Consider the following 21,181-nt stretch of genomic DNA (forward strand, 5'->3'; position numbering starts at 1 on the left):
AGACAGCGATTCGAACCACCCCCTTGACTGCTAATCCCAGGATGAGCATGGATTTTCACCCCTTCACCAAAAATAATTTCAAAAAAAGGACAATTCCACAATTGTTGTTTTGTTTGTTTTTTTCCTCCATGTTCACTATATGGTAAAACTGACCTGCCATTATGATTCTCCAGGACAGTACGAGGTCGCAGATACCAAACATGTATAGGTTCTTTTTAATTTAAGAGGTGAAAAAAATCCAAAGTTTGTTTAAAAAAAAAAAAAAATCACCATTTCCAAGACCTGTAATGTCTCCATTTTTCAGGACCTGGGGCCGGGTGAGGGGTTATTTTTTGCGCTCTTAGCTGACCTTTTTATTGATACCATTTTGGAGCAGATATGATGTTTTGATCGTCTGTTATTACATTTTATTGCAATGTCACGGTGACCAAAAAAAAAAAATGTAATTTTGGCAGTTTGATTTTTTTCTCTCATTACTCCGTTTACCGATCAGATTAATTTACTTTATATTTTGATAGTTCGGACATTTATGAACGCAGCGATACCAAATATGTGTATTTTTTATTTATTGTTTTATTTTGAATGGGGCAAAAGGGAGGTGATTTTGATATTTTGTTTTTAATTTTTTTTCTAATATTTTTTAAAACATTTTTTTTTACGTTCGTCAATAGTCCCGTTAAGAGACTTAAAGCTGCGATCATTCGATTGCCTCAGGCCGGCGTTCATAGGAGATTTACAAGACAGGCACAGGGGTCTTCTGCAGACCCCTGGCTGTCATGACATTCCTTTGGCACTCCGCGATCACGTGTTGGGCAGGACTCATGACGTGCTTCTGGATTGCGTGAGTTAAATGCCGTTGTCAGAGATTGACAGCGGCATTTAACATGTTCACAGCCGCGGTGTGGATCGCTACACCCAGCAGCCGTGTGCGATCTGGCAAACCTGAAGAGCGGTCACGTGCGCCAGAAAAGAACGGAGCGGTGCTGGCAACCGGAGAAGACGTATTATAACACACACACTACACACATATTAAGAAGGGATTAAGCAATTAAACATTAGCTGGGAAGCGACTTCTGTTATTTCGGGTGTGATTTGAAGTGTGGTTTTGCTGCAGTACTCGCTATAGCGTGGAGCCGGCATCAATTAATGGCAAGCAGCAGCTTTAAATGTCTGCTGGGTTATTAAGTTATTGTAACTTTTTCTCTTTTATGCCCTGAACATGCTGTCATTGCATTATCAGACATTATCTTATAGACTCGAAGATGTTCTTTTCTTCCAAGATTCAGCAATACCCTCTAAAACAAGGATAATCGTGTTTCTGTTCTTGTAGGTCACCACTGTGGACAGATTCCAGGGACAACAAAATGACTATATTATCTTGTCACTTGTCAGAACCAAAGCAGTGGGTCACCTGAGGTAAGCCGAGCAGAACGAGAGCCATTGTCTGTCTCCAGTATAACAGTGTGTATATGTCTGTATAGGGATATATCATTATAACGTTAACTGGACGATTAACACATTACATACCATGATGCAGCAAGCCTAAAAGGGAACCTGTCACCTCGGAGAAAATGCTATTTTCCTGCAGCCATAGGGTTAATCTGCAGGTAAATAGCGTTTCAATGCTGTCTTACTGAATGTGCAATTACCGGGAAAAGATTAAATTATTTCCTCTCGAGAGCCGCCGGCTTTCAGTCATGGGGAGTGCCCGGAGCGGCTACAGTCACTGCTCACTATACTTTGAGCGTCAGCTGTATGCACGCCCTGACTCTTTAATTGACAGCTTGTTCTGCACCTATCTGGTTCTCAATCAAAGTGCTGAGGTGTACATACAGCTGACGCTTACAGTATAGTGAGCAGTGACTGTAGCCGCTCCGGGCACACCCTATGACTGAAAGCCGGTGGCACACAAGAGGAAATAAATAATTTAATTTTTTCCATGCAGTTGCACATTCAGTAAGACAGCATTGTAACGCTCTTTATCTGCACATGGATCCTATATATGCAGGTAAATAGCATTTTCCCAAGTGACAGGTTCCCTTTAACTTTCCAATTAACGCACTACTAGCTATTGAAAATGTCACAATAAGAATCACTACATCGTGGTATCAATGTGTTAAGGGTCGCTACATCCGCAGGTACATACAGTGGGGGAAATAAGTATTTGATCCCTTGCTGTTTTTGTAAGTTTGCCCACTGACAAAGACATGAACAGTCTATAATTTTAAGGGAAGGTTAATTTTAACATTGAGAGATAGAATATCCAAAAGAAAATCACATTGTATAAATTAGATATTTTTTTTTGCATTTTGCAGTGAGAAATAAGTATTTGATCGCTCTGGCAAACAACACTTAATACTTGGTGGCAAAACCCTTGTTGGCAAGCACAGCAGTCAGACGTTTTTTGTAGTTGATGAGGGTTGCGCACATGTCAGGAGGAATTTTGGTCCACTCCTCTTTGCAGATCATCTCTAAATTATTCAGATTTTGAGGCTGTCGCTTGGCAAGTCGGATCTTCAACTCCCTCCATAAGTTTTCTATGGGATTAAGGTCTGGAGACTGGCTAGGCCACTTCATGACCTTACTGTGCTTTTTTTTTTAGCCACTCCTTTGTTGCGTTGGCTGCATGTTTTGGGTCATTATCTTGCTGGAAGACCCTGCCACGACCCATCTTCAATGCTTTTACTGAGGGAAGGAGGCTGTTGGCCAAAATCTCGCAATACATGACCCCATCCATCAACCCTTCAGTATGGTGCAGTAGTCATGTCCCCTTTGCAGAAAAGCACCCCCAAAGTATAATGTTTCCCTCACCATGCTTCACGGTTGGGACGATGTTCTTAGGGTTGTACTGATCCTTCTTCTTCCTCCAAACACGGCGAGTTGAGTTAATGCCAAAGAGCTCAATTTGTGTCTCATCTGATCACAGCACCGTCTCCCAATAACTCACAGAATCATCCAGGCATTCATTGGCAAACTTCAGACGGGCCTGCACATGTGCCTTCTTGAGCAGGGGGACCTTGCGGGCACTGCAGGATTTTAAATCTTTAAGGCGTAATGTGTTACCAATGGTTTTCTTGGTGACTGTGGCCCCAGCTAGTGGCATTTCAAATTCCAGTTTGTGTTTAGGGGTCTGGCTTGTCACGCAGGCAAATTAGGGATGTTCGTGGGCGGAGCCTATTTTTTTGGGGGGCGCGAACAAGCCGGAACCACGAACCCGAATTTGAAATGCCAAACAAATTCGCTCAACACTAGTCCCAGCTACCTTGAGATCATTAACAAGTTGTTCTCCCTCCAACCCCCCCCCCCCCCCGTGTAGTTTTATGCTGATCTCTTACCTTCCTCATGATCAAGGATACCCCATGAGGTGAGATTTTGCATGGTGCCCCAGATCAATGTCAATTGTCAATCATTTTGTATTTCTTCCATTTTCTTCCTATTGCACCAACAGTTGTCTCCTTCTCACCAAGCATCTTACTTATGGTTTTGTAGCCCATTCCAGCTTTGTGCAGGTCTATGATATTGTCCCTGACATCCTTAGAAAGCTCTTTGGTCTTGCCCATGTTGTAGAGGTTAGAGTCTGACTGATTGAGTCTGTGGACTGGAGTCTTTTATACAGGTGACTATGTAAGACAGCTGTCTTTACTGCAGGTAACGAGTTGACTAGGAGCGTCTAACTGGTCTATAGGAGCCAGAACTCATAATGATTTGTAGGGGATCAAATACTTATTTCTCACTGCAAAATGCAAATAAATGTATCAAATTTATACAATGTGATTTTTTTGGGGGGGATATTCTGTCTCTAAATGTTGAAATTAACCTACCCTTAAAATTATAGACTGTTCATGTCTCTGTCAGTGGGCAAACTTACAAAAACAGCAAGGGATCAAATAATTATTTCCTTCACTGTATGCCTGTGACAGGTAAAGTAAATACCATTCATTCTGATGATGGCACCTGTCAAAGAGTGGGATATATTAGGGTGTAAGAAAACTGTCCGTTTTTTGAAGATAATGAACATCAAGACTGATGTTTAGTTCTCCAGTCCTGACCTATAGCTCGCTGGAGTATTGTGCACCAAATTATAGCTACAGTGTTTCTGGGCTTAACATTATGGCAAATCTGTGCACGGTGATGGGCCATACTCCTTTTGTCATGCCCGGACCACTTTTTCGAAAATTGCCATGGTCGGCACAAAAAAGGTAAAAAGTCAAGTCATTTTACACAAAATATCACTTGCAAGAAATGTTGTGACTTTTTGACACCAGCTTTCTGTTGGTGTGTAGCGATTTGGTACTTAGCAGGAGCATGACAACGCAATAGTTTTGGATGCTGGGTAATACAGGAGAACATACGCCTGTGTCTCTTACACCACTCTCTTAATGATTAACATGTGATGTGAGTTTATAATTCCTGGACATTGCTATCAAGGATATCCCTGAGGAACCAGCCTGGCAGCGATACACTCGGGGCACTTTTGCTGCAGGTATTTATTATGGGATATTCCATATAGTCGTTTTATGTAAGTACTTTTAGTTCTTATACCTGTCCTTTTTAGGTCATCACAAGTTTTGTGTTTTGCAGATGTTATTTTTTCCAGATATATTTACTCATTTTGATAACTAACACCCACAGTGCTTTAGTGTTTTATGTGTGTATTGGTGCTACTTGCTTGTATTTGTGATACTTGAGCTTTTCTCAAGGGGAAAACCCTAGATTATTGTTCTGAAGCCATATTGTTCCTTTTTTTGTGCCCACTTAGGTGTCCATACAGTATTATTGTAATCCCTTCTTCATATATTTTTTTGTTTTAAAGGGAATCTGTCAGTAAGATCACCCTTCCCTTCTCCTCATCCTCCCAATCACCATATATTGGCATACAGGTCTTTGATAAATCCATCAACACCTTTATATCTTTTATCTGTTGCTGCATTCCCGAGAAATGCATAATTTAGTTTTTAGAGCACTTAACACATCATTTGCATAAGTGTGACAGAGCACTTAGCCAGCCTCTGACTCCTCAGCTTGTTTCCCCACTCAGCCTCTTTGGCTTGATTGATAACTCACCGTGTGCTATCAATCATCCATCAAGCTAAAGAGGCCGGTGCGGTGCTGGGCATCGAAACAAGCTCTGGATATAGAGGCTAATTAAGTGCTCTTTCATGCCCAGAGCACTTAACACATAATTTGCATATCAATTAAAACACAAATTTTTCAGGAATGCAGCAACAGATAGAAGATCTAAAAGTGTCAATGAATTTACATTTCAAAGATCTTAATACCCATATATGCGGTTTATGAGGGTGGAAAGGGGGAATTGATCTTGCTGACAGATCTCAAAGTGATTTTAGGTGTTTGTCTTTTTAGTATAGAGTTTGCATAATAATAACTATCCTCTTTGTGGTGGGCACAGCTTTTATTATGCAGCTTTCTATTTGGTGTATATAGTTGTTTTTTGCACTGGTGCAGCTCTCCCATTTCTGTACTTAGTGATACCCATTGTTTTTTTTGCTGAAGGCACCTACAATGGGTGGATGAGCAGCAGAAGTGTCCCATGGAGTGGTGGGATAAGGTGGCCTGGTCTGATGAATCACGTGTTCTTACTATTATGAGGGTGTCTGAGTTGGTGAAGAAGTGGTGCTAGGATAGAAGATGGCTGCAGCGTTAGCAGACCGGCATGGTATTGTGTAATGTGTTGGAAAACAAGTCTGATCCATGGAGGCACCACAGAATTTGGGGTATATTCAGATGCTACGCTTCTTGTTGCACGTAGTTTTACTGTGATTTTAATTAGCTTCCCTTGTGTTTTTTGTTGTTGCAATTTGTGTTAAATCACTTAGATTTTTTGCTGTATGTTTTGGCAGCAGACTGCACACTATTAGGTAGCTGGTGCTAATGTCATGAATGCCCAGTTTACAGCCCCTGAAGAAGCGTTTACTCATGTGAAACAGCTGTCACTCGTCCATTCCTCTGTCTTTGTTCCTCGTGTGTTGTTTTATTCATACCCCAATGGTGAGTGCCACTTTCTTCAGTTTTCATCATCTAATTCAACTGTACAAGCACTATTTCTACACACTGAGCACCACAAGATCTGGTTGTCACCAACATTTGTGCATACGCCCTTGATTTGCGATGCTGTATTATTAGCAGCATGTAGGCAATCTGCCGTCATGTCCTCGTATGTGCTGCCGAGCCTCCCACATCTGGCCACGTGCCCAGCACCTCACATCTGATTGTCATACATGACGTATTCCCACAGACAGGCTTTCAATTAGTTTTATTATCTTTCTGCATATTCTTAAAGAGAGGAACTGGAAGAATAAAAGGAATTAGGCCGCCATTGTCTTGAGACCGTACCGCTCTGCACTTACTGTAATGGGGCTGCAGTGCAGATAATTATATCCTGACAGCTCCCGTCTTCTCCGAGTGAATGTAGGGGAGAATGTCATGGAAATGCTCATTACCGATGTGATATTCTTCATGTCCAATGTTTTTGGCTTGGGGTCCAGCCAGCTGTGTGATTGTGGACTGACCCACGCGACTGCAGACACATGCGGCATCACAGCACGGGCTACAGTGTATTGTCCGTCTGCAAGAACCCTCCAGGGGTGAGGGATTATGGCACACATTACACTCTCTAAAGTGATAAACCGATTTATTTTTAAGATTAAAAAATAAGGAAATCACTTTCTGACATCATGTCCAGCCATGTGCCCAGTATCTCCAGGAAAGAGTGTTTAAAGGGAGTTTCCACTTTGAGGAATGTGGACCCCAAACACGGTAAAAAAACAAAAAAAACATACCGAGCAGGTATGTACTCCTCTTCTGGTCCAGCAACAGCTCCCTGGAGTTGCTTGGGTCTCGGTGTTTTGGCTGCAGCGGTGACGTCATGTCCACAGTGCGCATCGCCCGCCTGCAGGCAATCATTGAGGTCAGTATCTGTGTGGAGGAAGATGGTGCTGGACTCGGGGAGGAGTGAATACCTGCTCTGTACATTATTTACAGAGCTTTTGGGCTCTACTTTCCTGAAAATGGAAAACCCCTTTAAAGAAGCACTCACAGCAAAGTTTTTATTCTCTTAATATATTGCAGACATCATATTACATAGCTCTGTATACTTACAATGGCTCATTTTACCTTTCTACCCAAATAATTCTTCTCTTTTCTTTGCTCTATGTAGAAAGAGGAAGTCTCTTGTCCCTGCATTTATCATTCCCCTCTTCACCTCCTGACCCAGCTGCTCCCTCCTCCCCCTGCCAGGGACTTTTGAAGTGATGACTTGTGCAGAGAAAATTGACCTCTTATTTCTACATGGAGCTTAGAAGGATTCAGCTAGTCTGTTTTTAATCACGATATCAAAGACCTAATGGAAAAGAGAATAATTAACTGGGTAGAAAGGCAAAATGATCAATTGTAAGTACACAGTGCTATATAATGTGATGACTGCAATATATTAAGAGAATAAAAAGTTTGAAAGGAGGAGGAGTGCTTCTTTAAGGAGAGGGGGCAGATCACGGGGATATCTTTGTCTTTGCTGATAGTGTTCTCTCTCTACATAATGGATGTATACCATAAGGTTGTATTTTTTTTGCTTTGGGAGAGAAATGAGAAGACTATGTGATGCTTCCCTTCTATGTCTGAAATGGAGACAAAGCAAGATAACTTTTGCCTTTTTATGTAAAGCACACCTGTCTGTTGTAACACAACCTGTAAAAATGCTTACTGCCCGCTTTTTGGTGCAAGTATCAGTCTAATATTTCCAGGAACTGTTCCTTTTCTAATTCTCGGTTACATACCATCCACTTCTTTTTTTTGAGTAGCTGGTTCCTCTTCATCAGCATTGTGTCAGCACTATAGGAGCTGGAGCTTCCTTTCCATAAGGCCACAGCCTTCTCTGCTCCTGCTATTGTCCTGAAGTGAAGAACAGGAGCAAAGAGAAAAATACCCTCCCCCTTTTCTGCAATGCCGCTGTTAAAAAAAAAAAAAATACTTCTAAGACCTGATAGTTGTCAGAAGGGAGACCCCTCGTGGTCAGCACTTTTAGAATGATTTTCCCAGTAAAACAACATTTTTTAATAGTAATTGGCAGATTGATTATTTAGCACATTATCAGATGAGATTGAGTAGTCTGAAGGCAATGGGATGATTGACTACTGAACAGCCTCTTATAATAGCACCAGGGTGCAGCAGAAAGTATAAAACTTCTATACTTACTTTCTGAGCTAGTGTCGCTCCTCGGTTCTCAGAGCTGTGCCCCCACTGATCGGCTACAGAGGTCACGTGACTCCTTTAAACCTTGCCCCATGTCAGCTCCCCCCTGGAGGAACTTGTGTAGGTCGGCATCATGGTTTTGTTCTTTATTGTTTTTATCCCTTTTAGGATCACCGTCCCTTTAATATGAGATGCGCTCAGACATATTACACACAGCCAGAGTCGGGGGAAGACATTTAACCATTAGCATCAATTAAAATAAGTAATAAAATAGTTATTGTGACTACCTGGCTCCTGGCTAATCTCCAGTCCTGACATTTATTACCATCAGGCGGTGGTGTTTATACCGTGCTGGGATCTTCCATGGAGCGCTGCGATGTTCCCAGCTGTGTCTGTGTCATTCCCTGACAGAAGGAGATAGAACACAACCCCGGCCGAGGATGTAAAACACAGGCGGAGGTTGTAATGGTGCAGGGAGACGTGAGCGAGCTAGTAAATGTTCATGAAGGAGGATGTCTGATCACCCAGAGAAAACTTCCTCAACTGAATTGTTGGCAAAATCTCCTGAGCCTAAGAAATCCCTGGCGATAAGTATAGGAATCCTTCTCGCGACTTTCTCAAGTGTCCCGAGCAATCACTAGCGTCTGTAAGACACAACTTAAACAGTCATGGCTGAAATTGTTCCAGAAAATGAAGTATTTCTCCCAGAAAATTATTGCAATTACACAGGTTTTGTTATACATATTTTTATGTCCTTTGTTTGTATTGGAACAACACCAAAAACTGAGGAAAAAAAAAGGCAAGTTGGACATAATTTCACACAAAACCCCAAAAATGGGCCGGACAAAATTGTTAGCACCTTTCCAAAAATGTGGGTAAATAACTTTGTTTCAAGCATGTGATGCTCGTTCAAACTCACCTGTGGCAAGTAACAGGTGTGGGCAATATGAAAATCACTCCTGAAACCAGATACAAAGGGGAGAAGTTGACTTTTAGCATTGTGTGTGCCACTCTAAGCATGGAGAACAGAAAGAGGAGAAGAGAATTGAGGCCTTGATATTTTTCAACAATTTTGGTTCTCAACAATCTCAGGGTTACAAGTCCATGTCCAGAGATCTTGATGTTCCTTTGTCCACGGTGTGCAACATAATCAAGAAATTTACAACTCATGGCAATTTAATCTCCCTGGACATGGACGGCTGAGAAAAATTGATGAAAGGTTGCAATGCAGGATAGTCCGGATGGTGGATAAGCAGACCCAATAAAGTTCCAAAGAAATTCAAGCTGTCCTGCAGGCTCAGGGTGCATCACTGTCAGCACAAACCATCCGTTGACATTTGAAAGAAATTAAATGCTATGACAGGAGACACAAGAGGATCCCACTGCTGACACAAAGACATAAAAAAGCTAGACTGCAGATTGCCAAAATGTACGTGAATAAGCCAAAATTCTTCTGGGAAAGCGTCTTGTGGACAAATGAGATCAAGATAGAGCTTTTTGGTAAAGCACATCATTCTACTGGTTACCAAAAACAGAATGAGGCCTGCAAAGAAAAGAACACAGTACTTAGAGTCAAATATGGTGGAGGTTCAAAGATGTTTTTGGGGTTGTTTTGCTACCTCTGACTGCTTTGACTGTGTGTAAGGCATCATGAAATCTGAAGATTACCAAAGGATTTTGGGTTGCAATGTAGTGCCCAGTATCAGAAAGCTGGATTTACATCCTAGGTCATGGGTTTTCCAGCAGGACAATGACCCCAAACATACTTCAAGAAGCCCCGAGAAATGGATGGAAACAAAGCGATGGAGAGTTCTGAAGTGGCAACATTGAGTCCGGATCTAAATCCCATTGAACACCTGTGGAGAGATCTTACAATTGCTGTTGGGAGAAGACTACTTCAACTATGAGAGACCTGGAGCAGTTTGCAAAAGAGGGGTCCAAAATTCCAGTTGAGAGTTGTAAGAAGCTTGTTGATGATTATAGGAAGGGATTGATTGCAGTTATTTATTCCAAAGGGTGTGCAACCAAATATTGATTTGAGGGTGCCAACAATTTTGTTTGGCCCATCTTTGGGGTTTTGTGTGAATTTATGTCCTATTTGTCTTATCAGTGGCAGATGTGATTGTGGACTCCCCGGCAGCAGATCATTACATGAAACATGTCTCTGTTGGTACATTCACAAGCAGGAAAGTTTCTCCTAAAGATTTCAATAGTTGTTTTTTTGGGGGGGGGGGGTGGTGGTAGAATGGAATTAGAAACATCTCATTTTGACCCAAAGGGCATCGGTTGGCCATTATAAAGTATGACTTAAGGAGCTGTGATTGGGGGGGCCCCCACAGTCGGACCTTAGTGACCATATGTTTATCGCCTCTCCTGTGGATAAGTGATCTTTTGGGTTTATGGGACTTCTTTATGAGAGCTGCTTTTCTGCTGGGAACCACAGAGGGTCGGGGTCATATATGAATTGCGATGCTGAGCACTCATGGTTGATAAGGCAATAATGGTGCTTCAATCAATAAAGTGCGGCCTGAAGTTAATATGAGCATCATGTAATAAGAATATATGTGCTGGGATATTGTGGGAGAGGAGGAACTGGTACCTAATCCCATTAGCGTGCCATGGCCGTGTTGGCCAAAGACGCCATATTCTACTATTCCCTATACAAAGGGACTGGTGAGAGATGATGATAGCGGCTTTCCGTGGTCATGGGCAATGCATTCTTTATATGTGACTGTTGGACTCCTTGTCTTACAGGGATGTGAGACGCTTAGTTGTTGCGATGTCCAGAGCTCGGCTCGGCCTCTACATATTTGCTCGAGTTTCCCTTTTCCAGAACTGTTTTGAGCTGACCCCGGCATTCAGACAGCTGACGGCGCGGCCTCTGCGGCTCCACATGCTGCCTGCAGAATCCTTCCCAACACAGAGGAGGGTAAGTAGCATGGTCCCTGCCATCAAAAAGAAAAAGTGTTAAAAATAACAAGAAGTCACTAGATTTCAAATCTTTATTAATTGCCATTTTTTAATTTTCTTTTATATAAACATTTATAGGGTTGTTTGTTTGTTTTTTAAAAAAGCATGAAAGCGAGTGCTGAGGCACTGAATTTATTTTCCATAGATCATCAGAAAATAACTCATCTGAATGTTATTTTTCACACTTAAAATGTCTAATTTTTCAAATTTAGGAAAAACTATTTTCATTAAAAAAAAAAAAAAAAAATCCAATTAGCTGTCAGGCATTATTATTCCCTGAAGCGTCTTTTTTACGTCATTTTGAACAAAAAGTGAAAGTCACCAGAAGAATGGACCGGTTAGTTCTTTTAGCTGCTTCACGGTTTTTGAAGCCTGAAGGTGATCTAAGAAGCGACAAAAGACAGAACATGTGAACAGCAAGTTGTCCTGACATTACTGTGCATGTGCTCATCGTTTTAGCGCTTTTTCAGGCACAAGCTGTAATCACTTACTGGCACAGTAATGGACACCCTGCGCGCACCCCCTATCATATAATCTGATGAAATGATTTGAAATATTAGTGACACTACGATTGGTGGGTTGTGTGCTATACAAATGCTCTCTTATTCTATTTTTTAGTTTTCTAGTCGTCAAACCGATATATTTTAAATTACATATACGACATTCAATTATGTATACTTCAAATTCAGAATTACAATTAAGAAAATCTTTGATTTTGAATGTTCTTGTGCCATCTGTACATGAAAAACTGGGGAGTGATTGCAGTGCGCTCAGTTTATAGTGATTGGTGACTATAACTGATGATTGGATGCGAGCGGCTGCAGGGAGAATATATCTTCATTTCCTCCCTGCAGCTGCTGCTTCAGTAAGCCTGCAAGGCATGATATCTGTAGGCTTATAGCGTTTTTGGAGGTGACCGGTTCCTTTTAAAAATCCATGAAGCCAACTGGGACTGATGTCTTCATAGTAAGACGCTGATCATTTCAGTACATGGAGAGTCACATTAAGTGATGTTCGTCTTATTCCTGCTCGCCCCTCATTAAGACTGGAGTGTGAAGCGAGAACATAGTGTATAGCTATATCATAATATATACTATGGAATCAATGTGATGAGCACGCATGTGCCCTGCTAGGTTAGTATGAGAAGTGTCATAAGGCCGTAATGTATATTCATCTCATAAATCTAGAAGAATAGCTATCCTGAATGTGCCTGCTTCTTTTCAGAATGGAGACGTGCCCCCCTACCCAGCACAGGTCATTAAGAATATGCCGGAGATGGCCGCTTATGTGTACAACATGTATTTGCACATGATGCAAAGCAGTCAGCAATACCAGTTCCACCAGGTAACAATACAGTGATTGTGTCTTCATTCTCCACAATATCCTATCAGTGATACAATATAATGTAAGCCTATCTGGAGAGGGCGGCTCACACCATTACAGTGGGTGAAATAATACATAAAATAGTCTTAAGGCCCCGTCACACTAAGCGATGCAGCAGCGATCCCGACAACGATACGACCTGTCAGGGATCGTTGCTGCATCGCTAATACATCGCTGGTGAGCTGTCAAACAGGCAGGCTCACCAGCGATGAGGGGAGCAGCGATATCGTGGAAAGAATAGTTCCACGATGTCCTGCTCCCGTTCCCAGCCTGCTGCTTAAGCAGGAGCAGGCTGGTAACTATGGTAAATATCGGGTTACTAAGTGCACGTGTGCCCCTAGTAACCCGCTGTTTACCATGGATACCACTCTGCTACGGTGCGCTGGAGCCTCCGCTCACCGTAGCAGAGTGGTATCTATGGTAAACAGTGGGTTACTAACTGCGTGCGTGCCCCTAGTAACCCGATATTTACCATGGTTACCAGCCAGATCGTTGGTCCCGCTGGTCACACACAGCGATGTGTGCTGGCCAGCGGGAGGCCAACGACCAAAAAATGGTCCAGGACACTTTGCAACGATCAGCGACCTCACAGCAGGGGCCTGATCGCTGCAAAGTGTCACACATAGCGACATCGCTGGTGAGGTCGCTGGTGAGTCACCAAAACCGTGACACAGCAGCGATCTCGCTAGCGATATCGCTTAGTGTGACGGGGCCTTTACACTACTACATAGATCACAGAGACAAACAAGTCTCAGAAAATCCTGTTCTGACTTGCTTGTTGTAGCCAAAATGGCTGTGTAGCCCCTGCCTAGAGGGGGTCTCCAGTAGTGATGAGCACAGGTGCTCGTTACTCGAGTTTGCTTAGGGTGCTCGGTATGCACTGAGTATTGCAAGTGCTCGAGTGACATGTTTGAGTCCTTCCGCCTGCATGTTTAGACAGCCATAAAAGATGCGGGGTTTGCCTGACATACACGGGTAGTCTCCCCGCATGTGTTGTGGCTGTCTAACAGCTGTGAAACATGAGGCTGCGGGGATCGAGCATGTCATTTGAGCCCCCGCGATGCTCCAGGCATACCCGAGCACCCTTGGGAAACTTGAGTAACGAGCACTTGCACACATCACTAGTCTCCAGCTAGAATATAGTATTTTTATGGCAAGTTACAGGATAGGGAACTACGACAGATCTGACCTCTGGACGCCTGACTCCATCCACTTTTGATGAGGACTGTCAGAGATGAGTGATCTTTGACCGTCCCATGAGGATTGAATGAATACTATTCGAACTGGGACACAAGTCCCCCATTCTGACCATTATTGGGGTCTTGGCATTTGGACTCCCAAGATCTGATAGGTGATAACTTTATGCCTGAGGATGAAGATAAGTCTGATTTTCACTTGGAACATGTGGAAACATGGGCCAATCCCAGAGATCCTGTCCTCTATAATATGGTGCGGACATCTTTTCTATAAAATTGGTAAAGATGCATGTGTCGGTCACCCATACCTATGCTGGCAAAAACATAAGTGTGAGATATTGGGAAATAAAAGCATTAGGGTCCGAGCGATTATACAGATGGCACAACAGTTGTAGGCCATTATGGGCAGGCAGGAGAATTTTTGGTAAGTTGGACTTCTTTACTTGCTTAGCCGCAGGTTTGTTTTAAAGGCGTTCACCTGGTGACCGCTCAATCTGTCAGAACAGGGCAGAATCCCAACAGTGGGTATAGTACACATTGCTGGGATTCAGCATGATACAGGTCTGGCCCCAGAAAATCCCTTTACCTTAGAGATTAATAACAAAAGGGTTGTGATTTTTGGGAGGGAATCCAAATTTCCGTAATCGCTACAAGCAGCCATCTGGGGGGGGGATCATTTACCTACAACAATTTTGAAGCCATTTTTTAAGCTTTTCAATGTATTTTTATGGATCTAGTCACCAGAAAGTAGTATTTGCTCCCCTGAAAATCACTTTACACCATATCACTATGTAGTCTTAAGAGGTGCTGTCCCAGCAACAGCCAAAGCATACGCAATAAATGTATTTGTGACTGCTGGAATCACGGGAACGCCGCGTGTGAATGGGGCAGAAGTCAGCCATTCACTGCCTATAGGATTGATGGGAACACAGGGGCAGTAGGATACCTGTTCTTGTTGTTTTTAGTTTACAAGTTGTCTGCTACATTTCCTCACTCTTCTGTTATCCACATGTGATTTGTCCGTGCATCTGGATGACAAATATACTTTTATCTTTGGCACGTGTACACATTGCCGATACTCCGGGAGCAGACGGCGACCTCCCCGATGTGACTGCAGCAGCTCATCCGGGAATGCAGCACAGATGAAGTGTGTATTAGGAGCACAGACAGAAAGCAGCGGGAGTTTCCCCCCTGTTCTTGGCCTTTCCCCAACAGTTCAGCACTAAATCTTTCCGCAGAATCTTGGAAGTCGTTACACAGCAGTCTGAATGTGCTGCGGGTGCACTAATCCTAATGATTGTGTGCAGCTGAGAATGGAAAATGCTCCGGTCTTCCCAGGGAAATCCAACCTTACTGATTCAGAACAGCTTGTCTACTGCAAGGATCTCTGCTCCACTTAACCCTTCCCTTTACAATCTTCAGAGAAACGGCTAACAAAAGCCTACTACCGTCAGCATGCGGACATGCCAATGTAGCCTGTCTTCTCTAAACATTGTATGGGGTCACATTGCCCATTTGCAGACTTAAGGCCCCGTCACACTTAGCGACGCTGCAACGATCCCGACAACGATACGACCTGTCAGGGATCGTTGCTGCGTCGCTATGTGGTCGCTGGTGAGCTGTCAAACAGGCAGGCCCACCAACGATCAGGGGAGCAGCGACATCTTGGAAAGAATCTTTCCACGATGTCCTGCTCCTGGTTACCAGCCTGCTGAAGCAGGAGCAGGCTGGTAACCATGATAAACATCGGGTTACTAGGGGCACACGCGCTCCTAGTAACCCGCTGTTTATCATGGTTACCACTCTGCTACGGTGAGCGGGAGGTTACCGCTCACTTTAGCATGCTCGTAACCATGATAAACAGAGGGTTACTAAGTGCACGTGTGCCCCTAGTAACCCGCTGTTTATCATGGTTACCAGCCTGATCGCTGCTCCCGCTGGTCACACACAGCGATGTGTGCTGACCAACGGGAGGGCAACGACCAAAAAAAGGTCCAGGACACTTTGCAGCGATCAGCGACCTCACAGCAGGGGCCTGATCGTTGCAAAGTGTCACACATAGCGACATCGCTGGTGAGGTCGCTGTTGCGTCACCAAAACCGTGACTCGGCAGCGATCTCGCTATGTGAGACGGGGGCTTTACTTTGTCCTTTTTAATGAATGGGTAAAAAAACAAACAAACAAAAAAAAAAAACATCGATGGCATCTGCGTGTTGTCTATTTGGGGTGAATTTACATTTAATGTTGTGTTGTCATGGCAAATATATAAAAACTTACATATTTACACCATGAAAATATAGCACCCAGATATATATGAAAATAAAATAATTGGGAAGTCTGTTGCCCACCACCACCAATTGCTGAGATCAGAACACTTCCTTAAAGTACCACTAGGTGCCACTAAGGTAAGTTCCCTACCCCTAGTAATCTACTCCCCAGGCATAGTCTTCTGCTCTTCCCAGCACCGCTCCGGTCCTGCACCGCCATCTTGTGATTGCAACTTCTGACTGAACAAGTTCTCGATGTAAGTCTATAAGACCCTCATTCTCATAGATTTACAATGAGTTGGGACTTCTGGCTCGCCCAACGAACACTGGAGCGATCAGACAGGTCCCAACAAACACTGGGATGATCCGGCAGGTCCCAACCTGCAGAAGACAACCAGAGCGGTGCAGAGAACAGAAAACGATGACGGCTGGTAAGTATAAGACTAGGGGCAGGGAACTTAGATTAGTAGCACCACTCCAGCAGTAAAATAAAAAAAAATGTTCAATAGTAGTGCCTACTGTTTGTGTGATTGACCGCCATAATCACCAATGTCTATCTATCCTCCTATAGGGCCTCTTACCTCCACCTGCCACCAGAAAAGGAAACGACATTGCTCCCCCTCAAGATGAGGAGATGGAAGTGGAAGACAGTATATCACAAAACATCGAAGCGGAGTCCAAAAACCCAGATCCAGAGTCAAACGCAACAGCAGATCCTGCAAGGGGGCAAGACAAAGGGGACAAGCAAGAAACAACGAGTACGGAACAGACCTGCCCGGTGGCAGCAGAAGAGTCTGAACCTCACAGGCCCGACTCGCCAGATAAGATATCAGACACGGGACTAGACCTGAGCGAGCCACAGATGGAAGCCGAGTCCACAGAAGTTAAAGTCGTAACAGAAAATGTGGAGCAGGAAGCCAGTCAGCCCGGGGAGGAGGAACATCCAAAAATGCCGGCTCATCCAGGAAGGGATAGCGACAGCGAATACAGCGACAATGAGGGGACTGAGGACTAGAGGACCACAGCGTCTGGTGGGAGACGCCGTATCGATGTCAGCAAAGACGATTGAGCTTTAGCTGCCTGCCATGTACATAGGAGTCAGATTCTCTATATTCCCATTTATAGGCAAGAATATGCAGAAGCCTTTTTACAGTTATCAGACAAACCTAAAGAGAGACAAAGCCCAATTGTCTGGGAGGGCTTGAATGGTATGTGCTAGAGTGAGAGTCTGCTCACATCTATAGGAAGATTCATTATTACAGTGAACAATCTCATAATGATTCATCAGCAAGAGAAAAGGATGATACCAAAAGGTTAGTATTGTCCATACAGGGTGAGGCGGACAGCCATGATTCACAGTGAATTTCTTGAGGTCCACCCAAACCACGGAAATATTGTTTTGATTTGATTTGTAAACTTGGCAGTAAAGTTTATTTTGTACAAAACTGTCCTCTTGACTTATTTTTTTTCAGTTTGCTAAGGAAAAAGTAATAAATGTAAGAATGTAGCTGGTGCTTACCCGTGTAGCAGAAGTGAATTCTGAATGTGAGTGATGCACTGCAGCACCATCTATATCTGCTGCAGATCTAGCAGTTCTCTGAATGCTGAGCTCTGTATAACACCGCCCACACCACTGATTGACAGCTTGCTGCCTATGCACAGCGTACACACAAAGATGCCAATCACTGATGGGGGCGGGGTTCTAAAGAGCTCGTAAATGGTAGCAGGTTTACTAGTCCTCTAGTGATAAAATCACAGTTTTATCAGCAGGAGATTCTTAAAGCTACAGCAAGCAGCCCAGTAAGTGACACATGGCTGGAATCACTGTCTCTTTGTCTACATTATGCTGCTCTCAGATAAAATGGCAAAAACCTGGTGACAGATTCCCTTTAAGCGCTAACCACCTAACATTGCTGCAGACATCAATCATCTTGAGCCGAGTCTGATTTTAATTTAGTTTTCTCAGTCTGGCAAAAAAAAGTTATGTCATTACATCGATATAAAATGCTGAACAAGTGGTGTAATATCTATGACAATGACGTTATCATGATTAATGACTGAAGACTTATTGCTAATGCATGTATGCCAACCGTAGGTTTCCACATTAGTGTGTCATGCAAGTGTTTTCCTATTGCTTCAAAAACTAATGCAGGTACAGTACAGACCAAAAGTTTGGACACACCTCATTTAAAGATTTTTCTGTATTTTCATGACTATGAAAATTGTACATTCACACTGAAGGCATCAAAACTATGAATTAACACATGTGGAATTATATACTTAACAAAAAAGTGTGAAACAACTGAAAATATGTCTTATATTCTAGGTTCTTCAAAATAGCCACCTTTTGCTTTGATGACTGCTTTGCACACTCTTGGCATTCTCTTGATGAGCTTCAAGAGGTAGTCACCGGAAATGGTTTTCACTTCACAGGTGTGCCCTGTCAGGTTTAATAAGTGGGATTTCTTGCCTTATAAATGGGGTTCGGACCATCAGTTGTGTTGTGCAGAAGTCTGGTGGATACACAGCTGATAGTCCTACTGAATAGACTGTTAGAATTTGTATTATGGCAAGAAAAAAGCAGCTAAGTAAAGAAAAATCAATGGCCATCATTACTTTAAGAAATGAAGGTCAGTCAGTCCGAAAAATTGGGAAAACTTTGAAAGTGTCTCCAAGTGCAGTTGCAAAAACCATCAAGCGCTACAAAGAAACTGGCTCATATGAGGACTGCCCCAGGAAAGGAAGACCAAGAGTCACCTATGCTTCTGAGGATAAGTTTATCCGAGTCACCAGCCTCAGAAATCGCAGGTTAACAGCAGCTCAGATTAGAGACCAGGTCAATGCCACACAGAGTTCTAGCAGCAGACACGTCTCTTCAACAACTGTTAAGAGGAGTCTTTGTGCAGCAGGCCTTCATGGTAAAATAGCTGCTAGGAAACCACTGCTAAGGACAGGCAACAAGCAGAAGAGACTTGTTTGGGCTAAAGAACACAAGGAATGGACATTAGACCAGTGGAAATCTGTGCTTTGGTCTGATGAGTCCAAATTTGAGATCTTTGGTTCCAACAACCGTGTCTTTGTGTGATGCAGAAAAGGTGAACGGATGGACTCTACATGCCTGGTTCCCACCGTGAAGCATGGAGGAGGAGGTGTGATGGTGTGGGGGTGCTTTGCTGGTGACACTGTTGAGGATTTATTCAAAATTGAAGGCATACTGAACCAGCATGGCTACCACAGTATCTTGCAGCGGCATGCTATTCCATCCGGTTTGCATTTAGTTGGACCATCATTTATTTTTCAACAGGACAATGACCCCAAACACACCTCCAGGCTGTGTAAGGGCTATTTGACCAAGAGGGAGAGTGATGGGGTGCTACGCCAGATGACCTGGCCTCCACAGTCACCAGACCTGAACCCAATCGAGAGGGTTTGGGGTGAGCTGGACGGCAGAGTGAAGGCAAAATATCCAACAAGTGCTAAGCATCTCTGGGAACTCCTTCAAGATTGTTGGAAGACCATTTCCGATGACTACCTCTTGAAGCTCATCAAGAGAATGCCAAAAGTGTGCAAAGCAGTCATCAAAGCATAAGGTGGCTACTTTGAAGAACCTAGAATATAAGACATATTTTCAATTGTTTCACACTTTTTTTGTTAAGTATATAATTCCACACGTGTTAACTCATAGTTTTGATGCCTTCAGTGTGAATGTACAATTTTCATAGTCATGAAAATACAGAAAAATCTTTAAATGAGAAGGCGTGTCCAAACTTTTGGTCTGTACTGTACGCCGGTGTCTAAAAGATGTCATGTGCAACCTATCAGTAGTCCAATCACCATAAAAAAAACTGCGTTGCATAAACCAGATTTTTTTTAAAAAGAGGATATGAAACAAATAATATTAAAAATTGTTTATTTTTTATTACATCAAATTTAAAAATCTTCAATAAAAAACATAGCAAAGCAGTGACCTATTAATCCCATGCAAGAAGTCTTCCAATTGATAGATCATATATTATATTATTGCACAACAAGGAGGGGGGAGGAAAAAATTGATGTAAACATAAGACCAATAAATATGCTATATATCACAATTCATATAGGTATTTGTATAAATGTATATATCACCTAAAGAAAATAATTTTTCCAACCATATTCTATCAATTGGATAAGTCTAATATTAATAGCAAGTGTATAAATAGCCTTCCATTCAACAATATGTCATCATTAACATAGCTCTCCAAGAGTTTATAGCGGTGTGACCGATGGAAGTAAAAATCTATTACAAGTGTAGTGGTAAGCTACCATCAGTCTCCCCATTCTAATTACCATAACAACATCTTGGAATGATCATAATTATACAATTACAAAATAGCCAACCTAAAGGAGGTCAAAAGATACACTTACTGAGTGTTTCTAAGACATAGAGACAATCTCACAGGGATCCGCCCGACGACGCCGTTTCGCTTATGTGCTTCTTCGATGGGGCGTGCAGTATGTGTGTGTGTCATACCTTTTTGTAGGCTGATTGTCGGCTGTTTGGAATTCCCATAATTAGTGGAGAGTGTTTGGCGCATGCGCACGCTACATGACTCCGTGTGTAAAGATGACTTCCGGAATATAGCGGCTGGCACGCATGCGGTGGAACGCATGCAGTGCTTAGTGCGCAAAACCGGAAGTCCACGGGTCTGTATACGTGCATGCGCACTTCTCCAATGCAGAATCCCCATATATCTGAGGTGTAGTTCAAAGGGGGCGTGACAAAAAGTCATAGATGGGGCAATACGAGGGCGGACCCCTGCCGAGGAGCCTTGGATTCCTACAGGCATTTCTACATTATGGAATCCTCATATGTTAATAGGGGATTCCAAAGAAAAATTAGATATCATAAAAAGAGTGGTAACGAGACTAATAGTATGTGAAAAATAATGAAAAAATAGAATACATGAAATAAAAGTGAGTATCAAAACCGAGTTGTGAAAGGAAAAGGAAGATTAAAACAAAAATTCATACAAAGAAATGAAGTGTTGAAAAAGAAGGAAATAAAAAGGATTGAACAAAAAAGAAAATAAAATGAGGGAAAAAAAAAAAAAAAAAAAAAAAAAAAAAAGGGAAGTGTAGAAGGTGAATAATAAAAAACTTAATCTGATTATGTAAAAA

General features: G+C 42.7%; 1 protein-coding gene and 1 long non-coding RNA gene across 2 annotated transcripts in view; one reads left to right on the plus strand and one right to left on the minus strand.

Annotated features, from left to right (window-relative positions):
- Window positions 1-17,456, plus strand: part of AQR (aquarius intron-binding spliceosomal factor) — a 102,712-nt gene extending 85,256 nt beyond the window's left edge. The window contains exons 32-35 of the mRNA XM_073639035.1: window positions 1,331-1,416; window positions 10,963-11,137; window positions 12,403-12,522; window positions 16,596-17,456. Coding sequence (XP_073495136.1) covers window positions 1,331-1,416; window positions 10,963-11,137; window positions 12,403-12,522; window positions 16,596-17,039 — 825 coding nt within the window. The 3' untranslated portion in view covers window positions 17,040-17,456. The remainder of the gene's footprint in view (window positions 1-1,330; window positions 1,417-10,962; window positions 11,138-12,402; window positions 12,523-16,595) is intronic.
- Window positions 10,436-21,181, minus strand: part of LOC141153842 (uncharacterized) — a 108,948-nt gene continuing 98,202 nt past the window's right edge. Inside the window, exon 2 of the long non-coding RNA XR_012247363.1 lies at window positions 10,436-11,153. This is a non-coding gene — a long non-coding RNA (uncharacterized lncRNA). The remainder of the gene's footprint in view (window positions 11,154-21,181) is intronic.

Source organism: Phyllobates terribilis, unplaced genomic scaffold (genome assembly GCF_046119375.1).
Source record: "Phyllobates terribilis strain yellow unplaced genomic scaffold, ASM4611937v1 Scaffold_7__3_contigs__length_470593459, whole genome shotgun sequence".
Classification (NCBI taxonomy): Eukaryota; Metazoa; Chordata; class Amphibia; order Anura; family Dendrobatidae; genus Phyllobates; species Phyllobates terribilis.